The 17,070-nt window shown below is 45.4% G+C and overlaps 1 protein-coding gene across 1 annotated transcript in view; it reads right to left on the bottom strand.

Moving 5' to 3' along the window:
- LOC108942572 (coiled-coil domain-containing protein 91-like) overlaps nucleotides 1–17,070 on the bottom strand; it is a gene marked incomplete at its 5' end in the record, with an annotated part of 63,073 nt that overhangs the window by 17,715 nt on the left and 28,288 nt on the right. The window contains 5 exons of the mRNA XM_018765993.2: nucleotides 2,374–2,487; nucleotides 10,044–10,220; nucleotides 11,041–11,109; nucleotides 11,992–12,084; nucleotides 16,161–16,268. Of these exons, the coding sequence (XP_018621509.2) occupies nucleotides 2,374–2,487; nucleotides 10,044–10,220; nucleotides 11,041–11,109; nucleotides 11,992–12,084; nucleotides 16,161–16,268 (561 nt within the window). The remainder of the gene's footprint in view (nucleotides 1–2,373; nucleotides 2,488–10,043; nucleotides 10,221–11,040; nucleotides 11,110–11,991; nucleotides 12,085–16,160; nucleotides 16,269–17,070) is intronic.

Raw genomic sequence — 17,070 nt, 5'->3', positions numbered from 1 at the left:
ACCCTTTGTTAACTAACTGTAATAAAACTAACGAACGGCACCCTTCGTAAACTAACTGTTATAAAACTAACGAACGGCACCCTTCGTAAACTAACTGTTAACACTAACGAACAGCACCCTTCGTAAACTAACTGTTATAAAACTAACGAATGGCACCCTTCGTAAACTAACTGTTATAAAACTAACAAACAGCACACTTCGTAAACTAACTGTTATAAAACTAACGAACAGCACCCTTCGTAAACTAACTGTTATAAAACTAACGAACAGCACCCTTCGTAAACTGTTATAAAAATAACAAACAGCACCCGTCGTTAACTAACTGTTGTAAAACTAACGAACAGCACCCTTTGTAAACTGTTATAAAACTAACGAACAGTACCCTTCGTTAACTAACTGTAATAACACTAATGAACAGCAGCCTTCGTTAACTAACTGTATTAACACTAACGAGCAGCACCCTTTGTTAACTAACTGTAATAAAACTAACGAACGGCACCCTTCGTAAACTAACTGTTATAAAACTAACGAACAGCACCCTTCGTAAACTAACTGTTATAAAACTAACGAACAGCACACTTCGTAAACTAACTTATAAAACTAACGAACAGCACCCTTCGTAAACTGTTATAAAACTAACGAGCAGCACCCTTTGTTAACTAACTGTAATAAAACTAACGAACGGCACCCTTCGTAAATTAACTGTTATAAAAGTAACGAACGGCACCCTTCGTAAACTGTTATAAAACTAACGAACGGCACCCTTCGTAAACTAACTGTTACAAAAGTAAGGAACGGCACCCTTCGTAAACTAACTGTTATAAAACTAACGAACAGCACCCTTCGTAAACTAACTGTTATAAAACTAACGAACGGCACCCTTCGTAAACTAACTGTTATAAAAGTAAGGAACGGCACCCTTCGTAAACTGTTATAAAACTAACGAACAGCACACTTCGTAAACTGTTATAAAACTAACGAACAGCACACTTCGTAAACTAACTTATAAAACTAACGAACAGCACACTTCGTAACTGTTATAAAACTAACGAACAGCACACTTCGTAAACTAACTTATAAAACTAACGAACAGCACCCTTCGTAAACTGTTATAAAACTAACGAACAGCATCCTTCGTAAACTGTTATAAAACTAACGAACAGCACCCCTCGTTAACTAACTGTAATAACACTAACGAGCAGCAGCCTTCATTAGCCAAATGTAATAACTCTCCTTTTAAATTAAAGAAAAAAAAAGGGGAAATTACGGAATGACATCTCTGCAAGTGAACAGAAAAAAGTAACTTTTCTCAAAGTGGTGGGTCAACAGAAGCCAGCAAGCCAGTGTAAAGAAAGAGCGGTGTGTATCCACTTGAACGAAAACCGCTGCCCTCCAGGGGTCTGGGCTGTGTCGGCACGGGGGCACCATGGGAAGGGAAGCTGTTATACTCGGCATGCTGGGACGCTGAGCCAGCTACCTGGCCTGGGCACCTGCTCTCTCAGCCCCCCCAAGCCACCCAGCAGTGGAGGGCAAAATCAACAGAGGTGTAAAAGGCCAGGGATCAAAGCCAGTTTACTGAAATAACAGAAACCTAAACGGGCTTAAGTGCTTCTCCAATCTGATCTGACAAAAAAGCCTCTTTCTTTGGCTTTTGCCACGATGTAAAAATACACTAAGGGTTTATCAGATGCCCCATGGCTGGGAAAGCGTCCCTCCAAGGTAGAGTTACGAACTTTGTCCTTCAGTGAAGTTCATCACGCATGCCTGATCATTCCTTCTGACTTACTGCCTGGTTCATATTCATGCAGACGAAGGAGAACACCAAGAGTGAGCTGTACAGCGCGTAGGTTAAGTAGGAAATGTGAACTGGAACTTTGAAGAGACCTCAAGAAACCCAAGGTTGTAGGTTTGCATACCTGGAGGGAAATCAACTGAACGTTTCAATCCTTGAAAAAAGGCTTCTTTACAATTATCAATTTGGCCAACTGCCCACCACCCCAGCTAAACCATGGAGCACCGTCAGCAACACACCGGTCCAGATGTGCTGATCCAAGGGGACACCTGAGGTCATTCCTGTCAATGACCATTAGGCTCTATAATGAGTCCTGTCAACGTCAGGGTGACCTCTTATTGTCCGAGTGACAGTGAGCTGTCTGTGGTACCACTTATTTATTCATTTTTATTTACTTTAAGTATACTTTATGTACTTTTTATATACAAATGTTATTTATTCACCAATTTTCTATCTCTACTGCTGTAGTCTTGTGCCATTTCTTCTGGGATTGATAAGTTCTTATCTATCGATGTTAAAGAAACCATATTCATATTTCAAAGTAACAAAATGGTTTTAAATGACTTGCCATTAGAACTCACCCTTTTCTGTTCCTTCATGAAGTCCATAAGTTCATTCTGAACCTTCAATGTGGCCTCTTCCAGTCGTCGCTCTCCAGCTTGTCGTTCCTCTGCTATGGCCTCCTTTACTGACTCCTATTTCAAACAAGAAAAGAAAAGTGACACAATTACTGTCTTCTGGACCCACCAGATTCCAATCCTGAGCTCTTTGTCTCCTTTTAAGAACTAGAAAACCTGCTGGACTAGGGCCCTCAGCACTGTTTTAGTGTTATTTCCCACACTGAGTCAGATAAACTGTGCAATCTTGAATACACTGCAGCACCTTCTTGTCTCGTTCCAGTGGGCGATACTGAAAGAAGAGGCCTGAGAATCATCTAGTGTCACTGTAACTTCAGATAGCAGAACTAAGCACCATCGCAAATACCGGGGTTTAATGTTGACGCTCACAGATCCCTGCCTTGCAAAATTGCTCAGTGAAGATGGCTGAAAAGTTTCATTTATATACGCAGAAGTTGAGCATGTTTGTATGCCTGATGATCTATATGAAATCATGCTTCTTTGGACAGACAATTTCTTGGGTACAATGGACAGTTTTCACCAAAGTCACTTTCAAAGCAATTAAAAATAAACACCCGTTGGCCACGTTATTGGATACAGCTAGCTAGACATTGCTGGGAGTCTCGTTTGTATCCACAACAGCATGAATTCAACAACACGGTGCTGGAGATATACCCCATGCTTCTTGGTCCATGCCGGTGTGACAGCTTGACACAGTTCCTACAGCACATTCATTCTGCTAACATCTCATTCCACCTCATCCCAAACTCTACTGCGGATCACTGGATTAAAGTAAGGGCGCCGTCATGTTCGTGGAACCATCCTGAGAAGATGTGCGTTTTGTAACACGGCACATTATCCTGCTGGGAAAGTATGCATTTGAGAAAGGCTACACTGGCTATGAAGGGATGCACCTGGTCAGCAATAATGTTGCGGTTCTTTGCGGCACTCGAAAGATGCCCAGTTGGTATTAAGAAATCCAATATGTTCCAAAATAACATTTCCCACATCATTACACCCCCACCACTAGTCTGTGCTGGCTATGAGTTCCTAATAAAGTGGACAGTGAGAGTATATATACTTTATGAGCGACCATAAGGTTAAAAGTCTTAATCACCACACTATTATACCTTAACCACAACATTACCTGTTTCCCTCACAGCAACGATCCATTATACATTCTATATGTTAATGGTTAGGTTTCATTTGTTTCCCTAAAAATCCAAGCTGGGCTCTGGAATCGCTCAAAGCCGCCCCTTCATTTCTTTCAGACACTCGGTGGTTTTTACAGAAAGAGAATTTACATCTTTGGTTAACCGTAAGAATATTGCATGTGTATACATTTATTTAGGTAAAATATATCAGCTATCCACAATAGGAAAGCTCTAATGATTAAAGCGAGCATGGCGGTGGGGAGAACACAAGACGGCTGTGTTTTTCGGTGACGGAAATGGTGACGAGGTCAGGATGAAAAAGGCGCCTGCGGGCCTGCGCTTCGCAGTGTAGGACGCAACCCGAGTCGGACTCGGCCACCTCAGCCGCCCGTCGGAGCGTTTGGCTCCCACCTACGTAAAGAGCAGTAGGACGAGGAGCGGAGACGAAGGCCAAGGATTCGAAACGCATTTACGCAGACCGGGCGTTTTATTGCTGCGCTTGGAAAGCTGCTACTTCCTCCACGGATACCTGGAAAATCCATAACTCTAGATTTAGGAACAGATCAAAAAAACAAATCTGTAACGAGGAGGGGAGCTTTTAGACTGAGAGTCAGCGTGTTCACGACCAAAGCTGTACGGGAGAATTTATTTGCAGCTGTCTTTACTCCAATACAACTGCATTAAGCATTAGAAATAGCAGCCTTGTTTGCCCTGTTGGCCAAACCAATTATTAAAGCTACAAAAATCCACCATTCGACTGCAAGAAGGGGCTACACCCTAGAGGAGGTGACTTCAGCAGTCTGTGCTGCTTCCTCATCCACGTGGAAAGGGCCCGGTGGCAGACAGCAGGGGATTATGGGCCGCCGTGGCCGTCTCTGACTCTTCATGGGGCAGGCAGGAGAATGTGCTGGAGTGCTGAGACAGGCGTTCAACCCAGCGCAGACTCTTGGCAAGGTCGGGATATTGTACCTGGCCCGGCATCAAACCCAATGCACCCGGGTCCAAAAGTACCTACATAAACCCCTAGGATGTTTGAATGATAAATCTCCTACATTTAGTGGCAGAACAAAAAGAAAACACTGGCCTTGCTGCGGGTATCAGCTTTAATACCTTCGCAGTGAGAATGCATTCTGGGGGGTTCGACCAGACTGGTGCCCCCCAGGGAGGCGTTCGCAGACAAGATAGAGGCCCAGTGTTCGATGCTCCGACAGCTGAGGGAGTGACGACGGTCCATAGGCGCGTACACCCCAAGGCAGCATCACGTACGGCGTGCCACCATTGGTCGTGTCTGCTTCCGTTGCTTCTTTGCCTCTTTTACCGTTCGCTTTGACGCACAAAATGTGGTCGCGCTTGACAGACACGGTGTGTGTGCGAACGAGACAGACAGTAGGTGAAGAAAGAAGCGTGCAAACAGAGGTACAGTAGCGGGAGTCGATACGAGAGTTACGAAACACTAGATGCTCTTGCAAGTTTATTTTCCTCTTACCTATACAGACACACACACAAAGTATGTAAATACAAGAGGCCTTGAGGCTGACTGGAGGCCTGAGTTGAGAAATCACACATTTCGCCAGGAGCAGAGTGCTTTGAAAAGGCAAAGCGTTGGAGGAAAGTACGGTGAGACAGAAAGGCAGAATATGCACCATCAACAACCTGCTTCAGAGACGAAGGACAGCACAAGAACACCTGAGGAAAAAGAGCAGTGCTGCAGAACAATAAAAGCCTATCGTATTAATACATTGCTATTATTTCAGTGTTTCGTGCCTTTTTTATCTATTTATACAGCTGGATAATTTGCTGCAGTGGAACTGGCAACCATGAGAGTAAAAGTCCATCCATCCATCCATCCATCCATCATCAGTATCTGCTTACCCTAAGAGAGTCTATCCTGGAAGCACAGGGTGTGAAGCAGGGTACAGCCAGGGGACAGCCAACCCATGGCAAAGCAATCACACAGACTCCTTCACTCACACACAAACAAAGGATAATTTAGAGCTGCCAAGTCACCCAGAATGCATGTCTTTCGACTGCTGGAGGAAACTCCACACAGCCTGAGCTGGATTCAAACCCGCTGCTGAATCCACAGCTCAGGAGGAACTAGTGCTACCTGCTGTCTAGGATTAAAACTGTGATGTTGAAGCACTACAGTGAGGAGGCATCGCACACACAAGACACTTAGTTAAGGGAGCAACGTCGTCCTCTTTCATTCTTTCATTTATGTGACTGTGTAAATGAAAAAGCAAATCAAGGTACGCGTGCTACAAATCATCACTGCATAATGGGCAATAAAGGATTTATCATCGATGTATGTTATAAAAATGTGAGTCCTAAAACACTGAAGATTTGTTTCTTTCACAATCTTTACATTTACCTATTTAGCAGACACTTTTCTCCAAAATGACTTCCAATGAACTCTATGTAGTGTTATGAGCTCACACACCTTATTCACCAAGATGACTTACACTGCTAGATACACTACTTACACTGGGTCACTCATCCATACATCAGTCGAACACACACACACGAGCACACACTCTCTCTCTCTCTCACTCACACACTATGGGGGAACCTAAACAGCATGTCTTTGGACTGTGGGAGGAAACCAGAGCACCCAGAGGAAACCCACGCAGACACGGGGAGAACGTGAAAGCTCTACAGACTGAGCAGGGATCAAACCCACGTCCTCTCGCACCACCCAGCCGCTGAGACAGCAGCGCTACTCACTGTGCCACCCCTTTAAGTAAACTATTTGAAAAAACATTATGAAAAGTATTGAAACTACTCTAGATGACACATTTCTTCGGAAATGCAAGCAAATTTCAGATGGACACCCACCAAGTCCGTGTCCAGCAGGCAGCAGACCTCACAATATTTCGGAGAGAGAATGGCATTGCTGGTTTCATCAGCGTGCAAACAAATATGAAAATAATTTGTTAAAATACCCTACACTGCAATTATCGCTAGAGTGCTGGTTTACCCCACTCGTAAAACTTGACAACATAATGAAGGGTGTGCATGTTTTCCGTCTGAAGTCCCCGCAGTCGCTCTCTCTAAATAAGCAACCGCCACAAGCATGAACGCACAGCTCTGCTCAGCTATTCTGCTTGACATACAAGTGACACTAGTTCCAGTTGTGCTGCGCTTCCAGAGATGCGAGTCCCTGCCGAAAATTGCGAACGAGTTCTGATGCACTGATTTCTTTAAACTGACTGCTCTTTATAATTTAGATATTAGAAGTGGCTGATGTCGTTAGCGATGCTAAAAATAATATTAACACTGGCCGATAACAGCAAAGCTTCTGTCATGAAACCTTTTATCTCGACCACAATTTCCGTAAGTTGGGCATCAAAGTATCGATTCACATTCTCAGTATTACATAATGTAGAGAAAATATAGATGTTTTACAAAAGCAAAGAAAAAGTAACCGATTCAGCTTAACTTAGTCTGAATGGCTGATTCGAGAATTTAAAAAACAATATAAGGGTATGAGTGGGGGTGCAGTGGGTTTGGCCTGTGCCTGCTCTTTAGTGGGTCTGGGGTTTGAGTCCTCCTTGGGGTGCCCTGTGATGGACTGGCGTCCTGTCCTGGGTGTGTCCCCTCCCCCTCCAGCCTTACACCCTGTGTTGCCGGGCTAGGCTCCGGCTCGCCGCGACCCTGTTTGAGACCCGCGGTTTCCGACAATGTGTGTGTGTGTGTGTGTGATTCCCGATGTTTGCTGTACAAGGGTATGATCATAACATTCCTGTATTTATTCAGAGCTCAAAGCAAGAAGGTATTTGCAAAGTAAAAGTTACTGACAAGAAAAACACTTACAAACCCAACTCCAAAACACTCTAAAACCCAACCTTTGCACCAGTCTTTGAAGTGATGTTGAAAAGAGGCAAACCCTAACCCGAAGGCACATTATGGAAAGAGCACCCATTTATATTTCTGATTCTCCACAGAAAAGGGGCCCCTGAAGTCGGAGCCACCGTTTCAGAGCTCTCTTGAGCCAAGTTTCAGACAGACACAAGGCCAGGCGTTCAGATTCCAGCATCACGCTGAAATGTGTCTGGACCTGCTAGCTATATGTTCTTTTAATCAGTGTCTGAAACAGGAGCTACATTACTCCTTGTCATCAGCCGTCTGGGACTCTTGAGCGCTGTAGCGGCGGACCGAGACAAGAATTGTTCTGTCAGGGAGGGGGGATACGCTGTCCGAGCTGCCTCGGCTAACCGCTACAGGAGCCCCTCCTTGGGACCCGTCAGAAAGCTGCAGGTCTGCGGTGGCCCACATGAAGACACGCTCCTCCAGTCAAGTCAAAGTCTACTTAGAAACAGCGAGCAAAAAATTGAGGCAAAACAGTAGGCATAACTAAAACCTTAAGGCGGTACTCCAGCCCTTCTGTGCACAGATAAATAAATGGTTTATTTGTTATATAGACACTGATCAGCCACAACATTAAAACCACCCGCCTAACATTATGTAGGTCCTAATAATACTGTCAAAACAGCTGACCCGTCGAGGCATGGACTCCACAAGACCTCTGAAGGTGTCTTTTGGTATCTGGCACCAAGACGTTAACAGCAGATCCTTTAAGTCCTGTAAGTTGGGAGGTGGGGCCTCCATGGATCGGACTTGTTTTCCCAGCACATCCCACAGATGCTCGATTGGATTGAGATTTGGGGAGTTTGGAGGCCAAGCCAACACCTTGAACTTTTTAACAATTTTTGAAGTGTGGCAAGGAAGAAAGAGGCCACTGCCATCAGGGACTACTGTTGCCATGAAGGGGTGTATGTGGTTCGCAACAATCTTTAGGTAGGTGGTACGTGTCAAAGCAACATCCACATGAATGCCAGGACCCAAGGTTTCCAAGCAGAACGTTGCCCAGAGCATCACGCTTCCCCCGCCAGCTTGCCCTCTTCCCATAGTGCATCCTGCTGCCATCTCTACCCCAGTTAAACAAGGCACATGCACCTGGCCGTCCACACGATCTAAAAGAAAACGTGCTTCATCAAACCAGGTCACCTTCTTCCATTGTTCCATGGTCCAGATCTGACGTTCAAGTGCCCATTGTAGGCGCTTTCGGCGGCGGACAGGGGTCAGCATGGGCACTCTGACCGGTCTCCGGCTACACAGCAAGCTGCGATGCACTGTGTGTTCTGACACCTTTCTATCATGCCCAGCATTAAGGTTTTCAGCAATTTGTGCTACTGTAGCTCTTCCGTGGGATCGGACCAGACGGGCTAGCGTTCGCTCCCCACGCGCATCAATGAGCCTTGGGCGCCCACGACCCTGTCGCCGGATCACCGGTTGTCCTTCCTTGGACCGCTTTTGGTAGGTACTAACCGCTGCATACCGGGAACACCCCGCAAGACCTGCGGTTTTGGAGATGCTCTGACCCGGTCGTCTAGCCATCACAATTCGGCCCTTGTCAATATCACTCAGATCTTTACTCTTTGCCCATTTTTCCTGCTTCCAACACATAAAATTCAAGAACTGACTGTGCACTTGCTGCCTCTATATCCCACCCCTTGACAGGTGCCACTGTAACGAGATAATAAATGTTATTCACTTCACCTGTCAGTGATTTTAATGTTGTGGCTGATCAGTGTAAAGATGCATGATTCACACTACATATGTAAATATAGGTTGATGCATGGGCAGTGTGTAATAGGGAGAACTTGTGAAATGGCTACATTGCACGACACATACTGAAGTCTCGAACAGCTGAATATAGTAATTCCCCTCATTTAGAGTGTTATTTCTGGCAAACACAGAAAAACTCCACAACATGGTGTCAGAAGTGGGATAACATAATGACAGTCTTCACACTTTACCAGTTTGCGTTGCTCTCTTTTAATGATAAAAATGTGAACAATTTATTACTACCCTACTTAGATAAATACAGGCATATGTATGTAAACATGAGTGTGGATCATGAGTACATATATGGTAGATATCCATAGTGTGAGTATATGTCAAAGGTGTGACTACGTATCCAAGGTGCTCATTTCACATGTATATGAAGTGACTATAATTCCAAATAATCAACCAGATCAGCATGGATCCCACATACACATTTACATGTATGCATTTCGCAGACACTTTTCTCCTAAGCAAAGCAGAATGATTATTAGCTAGTATTTATGTGACACCTCTATCTAAGCTGACAAAGTGTTAGATGCACCACAATTTATATATATGAGGAATGATTCTCACTGATTCTCCAGGGCAGATGGTTTGTACTGAGGGCCACTGTGCCTTTGGCCCATAGTGTACAGTATTCATAACAGTGTATTTCTATTCAACATAATTCACACATAATCCTTTAAAAAGACCTATTTGACTTGTCCCATGATTGTAAAAGTCTACATCCGCCTCTAAGCAACACAAAGTAAGCTAAGGTTACTAAAATACAGTATATTACCCCAAAAAGTTATACCTGTGCCTATTCTGTGTGGCATGCAACAGCTGGGGAGAGACATTTAAGATGCATACCTTGCTAATTCTCCTTTGGTCCACCAGTGCCTCCTGGATGGCCTTAGCCAACTCCTCTCTGTCTCTGCGACGCTCCGCCTCCCACTCTGATCGCTGGTCCACCCACTGCTTCTCTGCCCGCCTCCTTTCTTCCTGCACAGCTTCCAGCACTGCCTCCTTCATGCGTTCCTCCTGGGCCTACAACCACATCAAGCCCACGGTCACTACACTACGCATGCAGCAGAGGGATGAAAAAAATACAGGATGATGTTCTTTGTTTAAACACCTTAAAACATGTATTGTACTTGAATATAGTGCATATCTCTCAACTGCCAAAGTGATTAGATTCAGGCAAAGGCAATTAAGTCTTGATCAACTGCTACACCCCAGATAGACCCCTTCGCATGTCTACTTTTGCTCGCTTCGTGGTCCCGTGCACGAAAGGTTCTCGGTCCGTTGTGGTGGAACGGCCTTCCCCTGTCACTCAGAACTGCGGAAACTCTGTCTACATTCAAGAAGGGTCTGAAAACTCACCAGACTCATTTCGCCCAAGATCTCTCCAGCTCATGTACGGTGTAAATGTTCATGCACCGTAATTTCATGAGCATCACCAGATAAAGCCTTTATTCAGCCACTACTCCAGCATTGTTTTTGCTTGCTTGTGTATCTTATAATATTTAAAAAAAATAAATCAGGATTTGTCTATCCTGTCTTTTATGCACCTACTTGAACGATGACCCTCGGTGCAGCAAGTGGTAGGTAACAAACTAGGTTTACTTGAGTCACATGTCTGCAGCTGTGTCTCTTTCTCTTAATGTAATGCATAAATTGTACTTTAGTTGAGATGTACATTGCTTTGGACAAAAGCGTCTGTTAAATGAATAAATGTAAATGTTTTTTCCTTCAGGACACACATGGGCAGACGTAAACGCGTATAAACAAACAGAAATAAACGGTACACAGCACGCACAAATTGCGACGAAAGACAGCGCGTGAGAGTCGACGGAGCTCCTCCTACCTTGACAGCAGCTTCGACGGCCTCCTGGGCCCTCTGCTTCTCCTCCTCCACACATTTCTCCAGCAGCTCCTGACAGCAACACGAAAACGAGAGAACAAGAGCGCGCATAATCGATCTGAAAGGGCGTCTCTCCGCGCGTTCAACACGTCACAAATCGTTGACCTTCAGCGCATGTGGCAAATTGCCTTTTTACACATGACACAGGGAAAGAGGAACTGACATGGAGAGCGGAGTCACCTGGCAGAAAGGATGTGAAACTGCTCAGAGAACTACTCAAAGTCTGGCACTTGATGCGCCTCGTGTGTTCATTTCATTAGTTTTCATTAGACAGATGTCAGAGGTTTGAACCCAGAATAATTACCATATGTGAAAAGAGCACTCAGGTTAATATTTGAGACAGCCATACATTGAAGAATGGTACAAACAGCGGTACAACACAGTACCCCAGGCCTTCCCATTAAGCTACCAGTGAAAGAAAAAGTGATTTTAGATGTTCTTTCGAAGTTAGGAGGACACAAATGTATATTTGAAGAATCATGTTAAATATATTAGTGTGAAAGACAAGCAGGCAGTTTTAAAATTGCAATACAGAGTTAAGATGCTTCCTTTTAGGTATCCAGCACCTGAGTACACACATACTTGGTCTCACTCACTTTCTACACGCTGTACACCGCACTGGTACGTATGCCTGACAAGTAATGCAAAACACGCCGTGAAAGATCTTCTTTTCACACAAGTAGTTCTTCCTGCTTCCTGCCTCTGATCCAGTTTTTGAGAACAAACACTTCGGGTGTATTATGAACTGAGCAGCGTCTGCATATGCAGCGCTTTAGGAATTAGATTGTGCGAGCTCCCCGCGAAGACGCTGAGGCAGACGGAAAGAGTCGGCTTAAACGTTAAGTCTTTTTTAAACAAAGCCAATGCAAACATTTCCGTTATTGAAAGCAGTACCTTCTGATGCTGTCCTTGTTGGCTCAAGGTTTCTTTGAGTTTTTCTTCTAGGGCATCTCTCTCAGCATCTAGGATATCCAAAAGCCTTTGGTGCTGGAGAGAAAGAACATGTAGAAAAAGCCCACTGTGATGAGTAGTAGAGCTACTACCCTTGGACCCAAAGGTTGCAGGTTCAAGCCTCACCTCTGGCTTTAGTACCCTTGAGCAAGGTACTTACTCTAAATTGCTCCAGTAAAATTAGACAGTTGTATAAATGGGTAAATAATTGTAACCTCAACACCGTAAGTTGCTTTGGAGAAAAGTGTCAGTTCAATTAATAAATGCCTTTGATATCTGCCTATGAATGATGGCAGGCAAAGGCAGTGTGACAGTATGAGAACACTCCCTTGGCTTGTCAAGTGCCATCGGGCATCGCGGAGATGGGTCGCGTCAACGGGCGGCGAAACGCTCTGTAACCCTACCCGTAAGAAATCCCGAAAACAAATACCTCAAAATCACTGAAATGGTCCTTAGATTTCTTTAGGAAAATCTCAACCACAAACCGAACTTTGATTTAGAGACCGGGAAACAGGAGTCCATATCGTTCTCTGGGGACAGACTCGGGGACAGACTCAGCAACAGCCCACGATGAGCACAAGCGAGACATGGATGTGGACGTGACCTTTATTTTCGCATCACCGAGCGTCGCACGCGTTTCGCTCGAGGGTCCGCCTCTCGGCCGTGACCGTCATCCGCGCGCAAAGCATCATCTGAAAAATCTGCAGCATTTTTTCAACCTGAGTAATTCCAAATGCCGGAACGACCTACGTGGAGCAAGCGAAAGAACTCCAGGCTTTACTACCTTTGGTTTTAGACCCAGGAACATGTTGTCTTAATTGCCCAGACAGCGAAAGCAACACGTGAAACACATGAACGGCCGTCTGGTTCCCCGAAAGACGCCGTGAACCTAATAAAAGGAGGCGAACTGTGTGTGGGACTGACAGCTCCTCAAAGAAAGGCACTGTTTGTTGTTTTGTTTCTTTTTCTTTCTCCTTCTTCCATGAGAGCAGCACCCCGGCTACCTGGGAACCGGACCAAAACGCGCGATGAAGGCAACGTTCGCTCTCCCACCCGGCTTGTGTTTCCGCGGACCACCACGCGGGCCGCGCCTCTGAACCGCTTGCCTGACGTGTTTATTTCTCTTCACGATATCCGCTAAACGGAACCGCTTTCCCCTCACCCCGCTGCTTTCCCATGTCTTCTATCATCCCTTTCAGGTTTATGAAGGAAGCAAAAGGCGGGGTGCCCTTGGAGCACAATGGATATTCTGTGTGCTGGAGTGCAATGGCAATTTCATGTGTTTGCAGCTGGAATGGGGTCTGTTCCTATGTACCTACGATTGGGTTCCAGAGCCAGTCCCAGTGTGGAGTGCGTAGTGAGTGCAGTGTGGACCGAAGCCTGGCCCTCTGGCCCACGTCCACTGGACTGACAAGGTCTTGGACGGCATTTTAGCCTGAACTCGCAGGAGGCACGGGTGCCGGGGGCTCCTTCTGAGTCCGTGAAAATACGTGTCGGTAAGAGAAGATGCTCTCCGTCAAAAGATACGCAACCCCCCGGCGCAAAAAACACCGTTACACGTGCTAAGATATGTTTCGGCCGTCATTTTGTTTTCGGGCTACTTGGACACATTCCGTGTTGATAAATGTTACCCAAATGAATACCCTGCCATGTTCCACTGTCCTCCAAAGCAGAGAGATTCCTCACCAAGTAAGGCGCTGTACTTTCGTCTTGGCTCCGAGACGCCCAATGTATTATACCTGACATGGATAATCCCATTTAATCTCTGGGTAATCAACTGAAAGCACAGCGTGTTCCCCAAAGGAAGCAAAGAATTTGAGAAAAATAGAGCAACTGCCATTTTTATGTAATGGCAAATGAGGGCCACGTGGTTTTTAGCTGCCCCACAGTGTTTGAGGGAAGACAGAAAAATCCTTTCAGCATCCAGGCCGTACTGAAGCCACATCTACATTAGTCATTAACTGCCTTACCCATCGTTAACTAAGAGGGTATGTTAATTTACTGTTATAATACTACAGAAACAAAGGACAAAACGTATGATGGGCAATAATATGTAGTGTTTTTGCTGCGAGTTTTCAGTAATTCTACAGTTTATTTTAACCATCTGCTGCGCTTCTGTTGCATGTCAAACGTAGAGGATATAAGCAATAAATACACAAGTGCACACTTAAATATAAACCGGATTTCTTGTCATTATTTGATCGGTTTTAGTTTGATTTGTCATTGTAATTTCATTTCTTGTCTTACTGTACGTCAAATAATCTGGAATAGTTTCGCTTGTCAAATTTAAAAAGGTAAAAAATGAAAAAGAGCACAATTTCTGGTAACAACCAATGTTCTCCATGTACTGAATTGTATTTGTTGTTCCCTTCCACTTACAAAGGATTCCCTACTTGTCAGCTTAACTGGGGCTGAGAGTTGGTTTCTTACTCAAAAAGTTCTGTAGTCAAACGCAACGTGGAGTGGGCTGGGGCTCCTCTCCATTTCTATACCTCACACACACACACACACTGTCTGAAACCGCTGGTCCCATGTGGGGGGGGTCACGGTGAGCCGGAGCCTAACCCGGCAACACAGGGCGTAGGGCCGGAGGGGGAGGGGACACACCCAGGACGGGACCCCAGTCCGTCGCAAGGCACCCCAAGCGGGACTCGAACCCTAGACCCACCGGAGAGCAGAACCCGGTACCAACCTGCCGCACCACTGTGCCATCGCACCCCCTTCCATACCTCTGGGCTGTTCTATTCTAATTTGATACGCAGCTACTCGTGTAACACACGCCAGGGAAAACTTGTACTGGACAAACTGTGTTTTGTCAATGGTGTGTGTGTTACTTTATCTCTGTCTGTTGGTCACACTTTTGTTTCCTCTACGAGATGTACGTCGCTTTGGGGAAAAGCATCTGCCAAATGAATAAATGTAAATATCAATATAAATGTCAGCAATACGACAGGTCCACATTTTGGACAAGAAAGCAGAGGACTCTCTCCTGCCCTAGGCAGCTTTCTGAGACCAAGCTGGCAGACAGCCCCTCCCTCTGGTGAGGCGAGATGCCCCGTGCACACACCTCTGCGTTCCGAGTCCACCGTGAGTAGTTTTCATGAGCAGCTGTAAATAAGAAAGCACAATACAGAACTGTGGCCAGAGCAAGAGCAGGGCGTTGAAAAACGTGGGCACTGAAATGGCAGCACCTATCATCCACAATCACCGTACGTCAGCGGATCGGACGAAATTTCTGCGCAGTTTCAACTGTATGCTAAATTATAGTAAACACTTTTCAAGAGTTTGTAATGACAAAAAAGCTCATAGGTAGGGGAACCCCTGTATTTTATTCCATTTACTGTTGGTACTGTACATATTATAGTACATGAAATTATGTAAATAGTTTTACTTTTCATATGCCTTCAATGTGTTCTTGTAATTTTCTACATTAATATGAGAAAACAGGAGCAGCAGGTAGTAAACTGGTGAGGATGGTCACCATGTGATCAAATTTCAAAGTTCAAATCCCACCCATTGCATTATATTATTATACTGCAAGTCAGTAGTGCCATTCACTGTCCTGCCATGCCACCCAGCACAAGGTGGCATGGTGGCACAGCGAGTAGCACTGCTGCCTCACAGTACCTGCGTGGTGCAAGAGGACATGGGTTCACTCCCCACTCAGTCTGTGTGGAGTTTGCATGTTCTCCCTCTGTCTGCGTGGGTTTCCTTCAGGTGCTCTGGTTTCCTCCCACACTCCAAGACATGCTGTTCAGGTTCACCCATAGTGTGTGAGTGACGACAGAGAGAGTGTGTGTGTTTCATCCACTCATGTATGCATGACTGACCCAGTGTAAGTAGTGTATCTAGCAGTGTAAGTCGCCGCGGTGAATAGAGTGTGTGGGCTGGTAACACTACACAGAGTTCATTGGAAGTCACTTTGGAGAAAAGCATCTGCTAGATAAATAAAGGGAAATTTAAGTCATTTGGAGGAAAAAAGTCTTACTTTACTGAATAAATGTAACGTAAAAGTAAATGAACAAAGCAGGTAGCTTAACAAATGTAAATAAAATTAGAAAAAGTGTGTGCAGTTCCAGCCATCACCAGGGAGGCGCTCTCAGCCAAGTTACCTGGGTGTTGAGAAGTTCCTCACACTTCTCCCGCTGTTTGTCCATAGCGGCCTCGAGGCACTTCTCCCTGACTTCCAGCTGCTGCTGGACTGCTGACATGGTCAGGGCCTGGTGTGGAGGAAGGGCGGCCAACAGAGCAACACAAACACACAGTTAGTGCAGAGAAACCTAGGCTTGCTGCACCACACTAGTACTAACCTTGAACTGTGATCTTTTAACCTCCCCAAACACCATCTCTGAGGTTTCAGGAGAGTCGACGAAAAGCACCCGACAGCCACGAAGCCTAAAAACTGCTGCCGAGGAACTTTTAAACGTATTTTTGCTGCAAAATATGAGCAATTCCCACTGTCAGTCTAAGGCTTATCCAGGAACGCACTTGATAATAGTTTTATTGCAGGTTTTAATTTCTTTCTCATCTCACAGGCATCAGCTGCACCGCAAGTAGAACAACTTAAATACAAATTAAGTGTGGCGAAAAAGCTGGCGATCGATACCCTCGACAACCCAGCACATCTGTTTATCAATGCGTCCACTGTTCTTGTGCGTCACCTTGCACCCGGGAGGCTGCACCGTGGGCCAAGATGCTGACATCATCCCCAGAATAATAAGGCTTGGGAGAATACGGGCCCCTCCCTGGCTTGCATACTGCAAATTTCTCTCTGCTCCCTCTTCCTACAAATCACTGCACCCATTATGGCACCTTTCAAAGTATGTATTCATACCTTCGGCGCATTACCGCCCTTTTCCGTGTGGTTCCTAATTAACTGCCCTGCTGGGACGCGGCACTTCAGGGAGCCCGGACCACCATGTGGGGCCCACCTTCCACACATCCACCCCCATGTTGCTCTACCAGAACATATTACACCTGAGGACAGTGCCCACGGTAATTATACATTTTTGGAAGGTCACC

The sequence above is a fragment of the Scleropages formosus genome, chromosome 5, assembly GCF_900964775.1.
Source record: "Scleropages formosus chromosome 5, fSclFor1.1, whole genome shotgun sequence".
Taxonomy (NCBI): domain Eukaryota; kingdom Metazoa; phylum Chordata; class Actinopteri; order Osteoglossiformes; family Osteoglossidae; genus Scleropages; species Scleropages formosus.
Note: the sequence above shows the minus strand (reverse complement) of the source record. Positions and strands in the feature narration are given on the sequence as shown.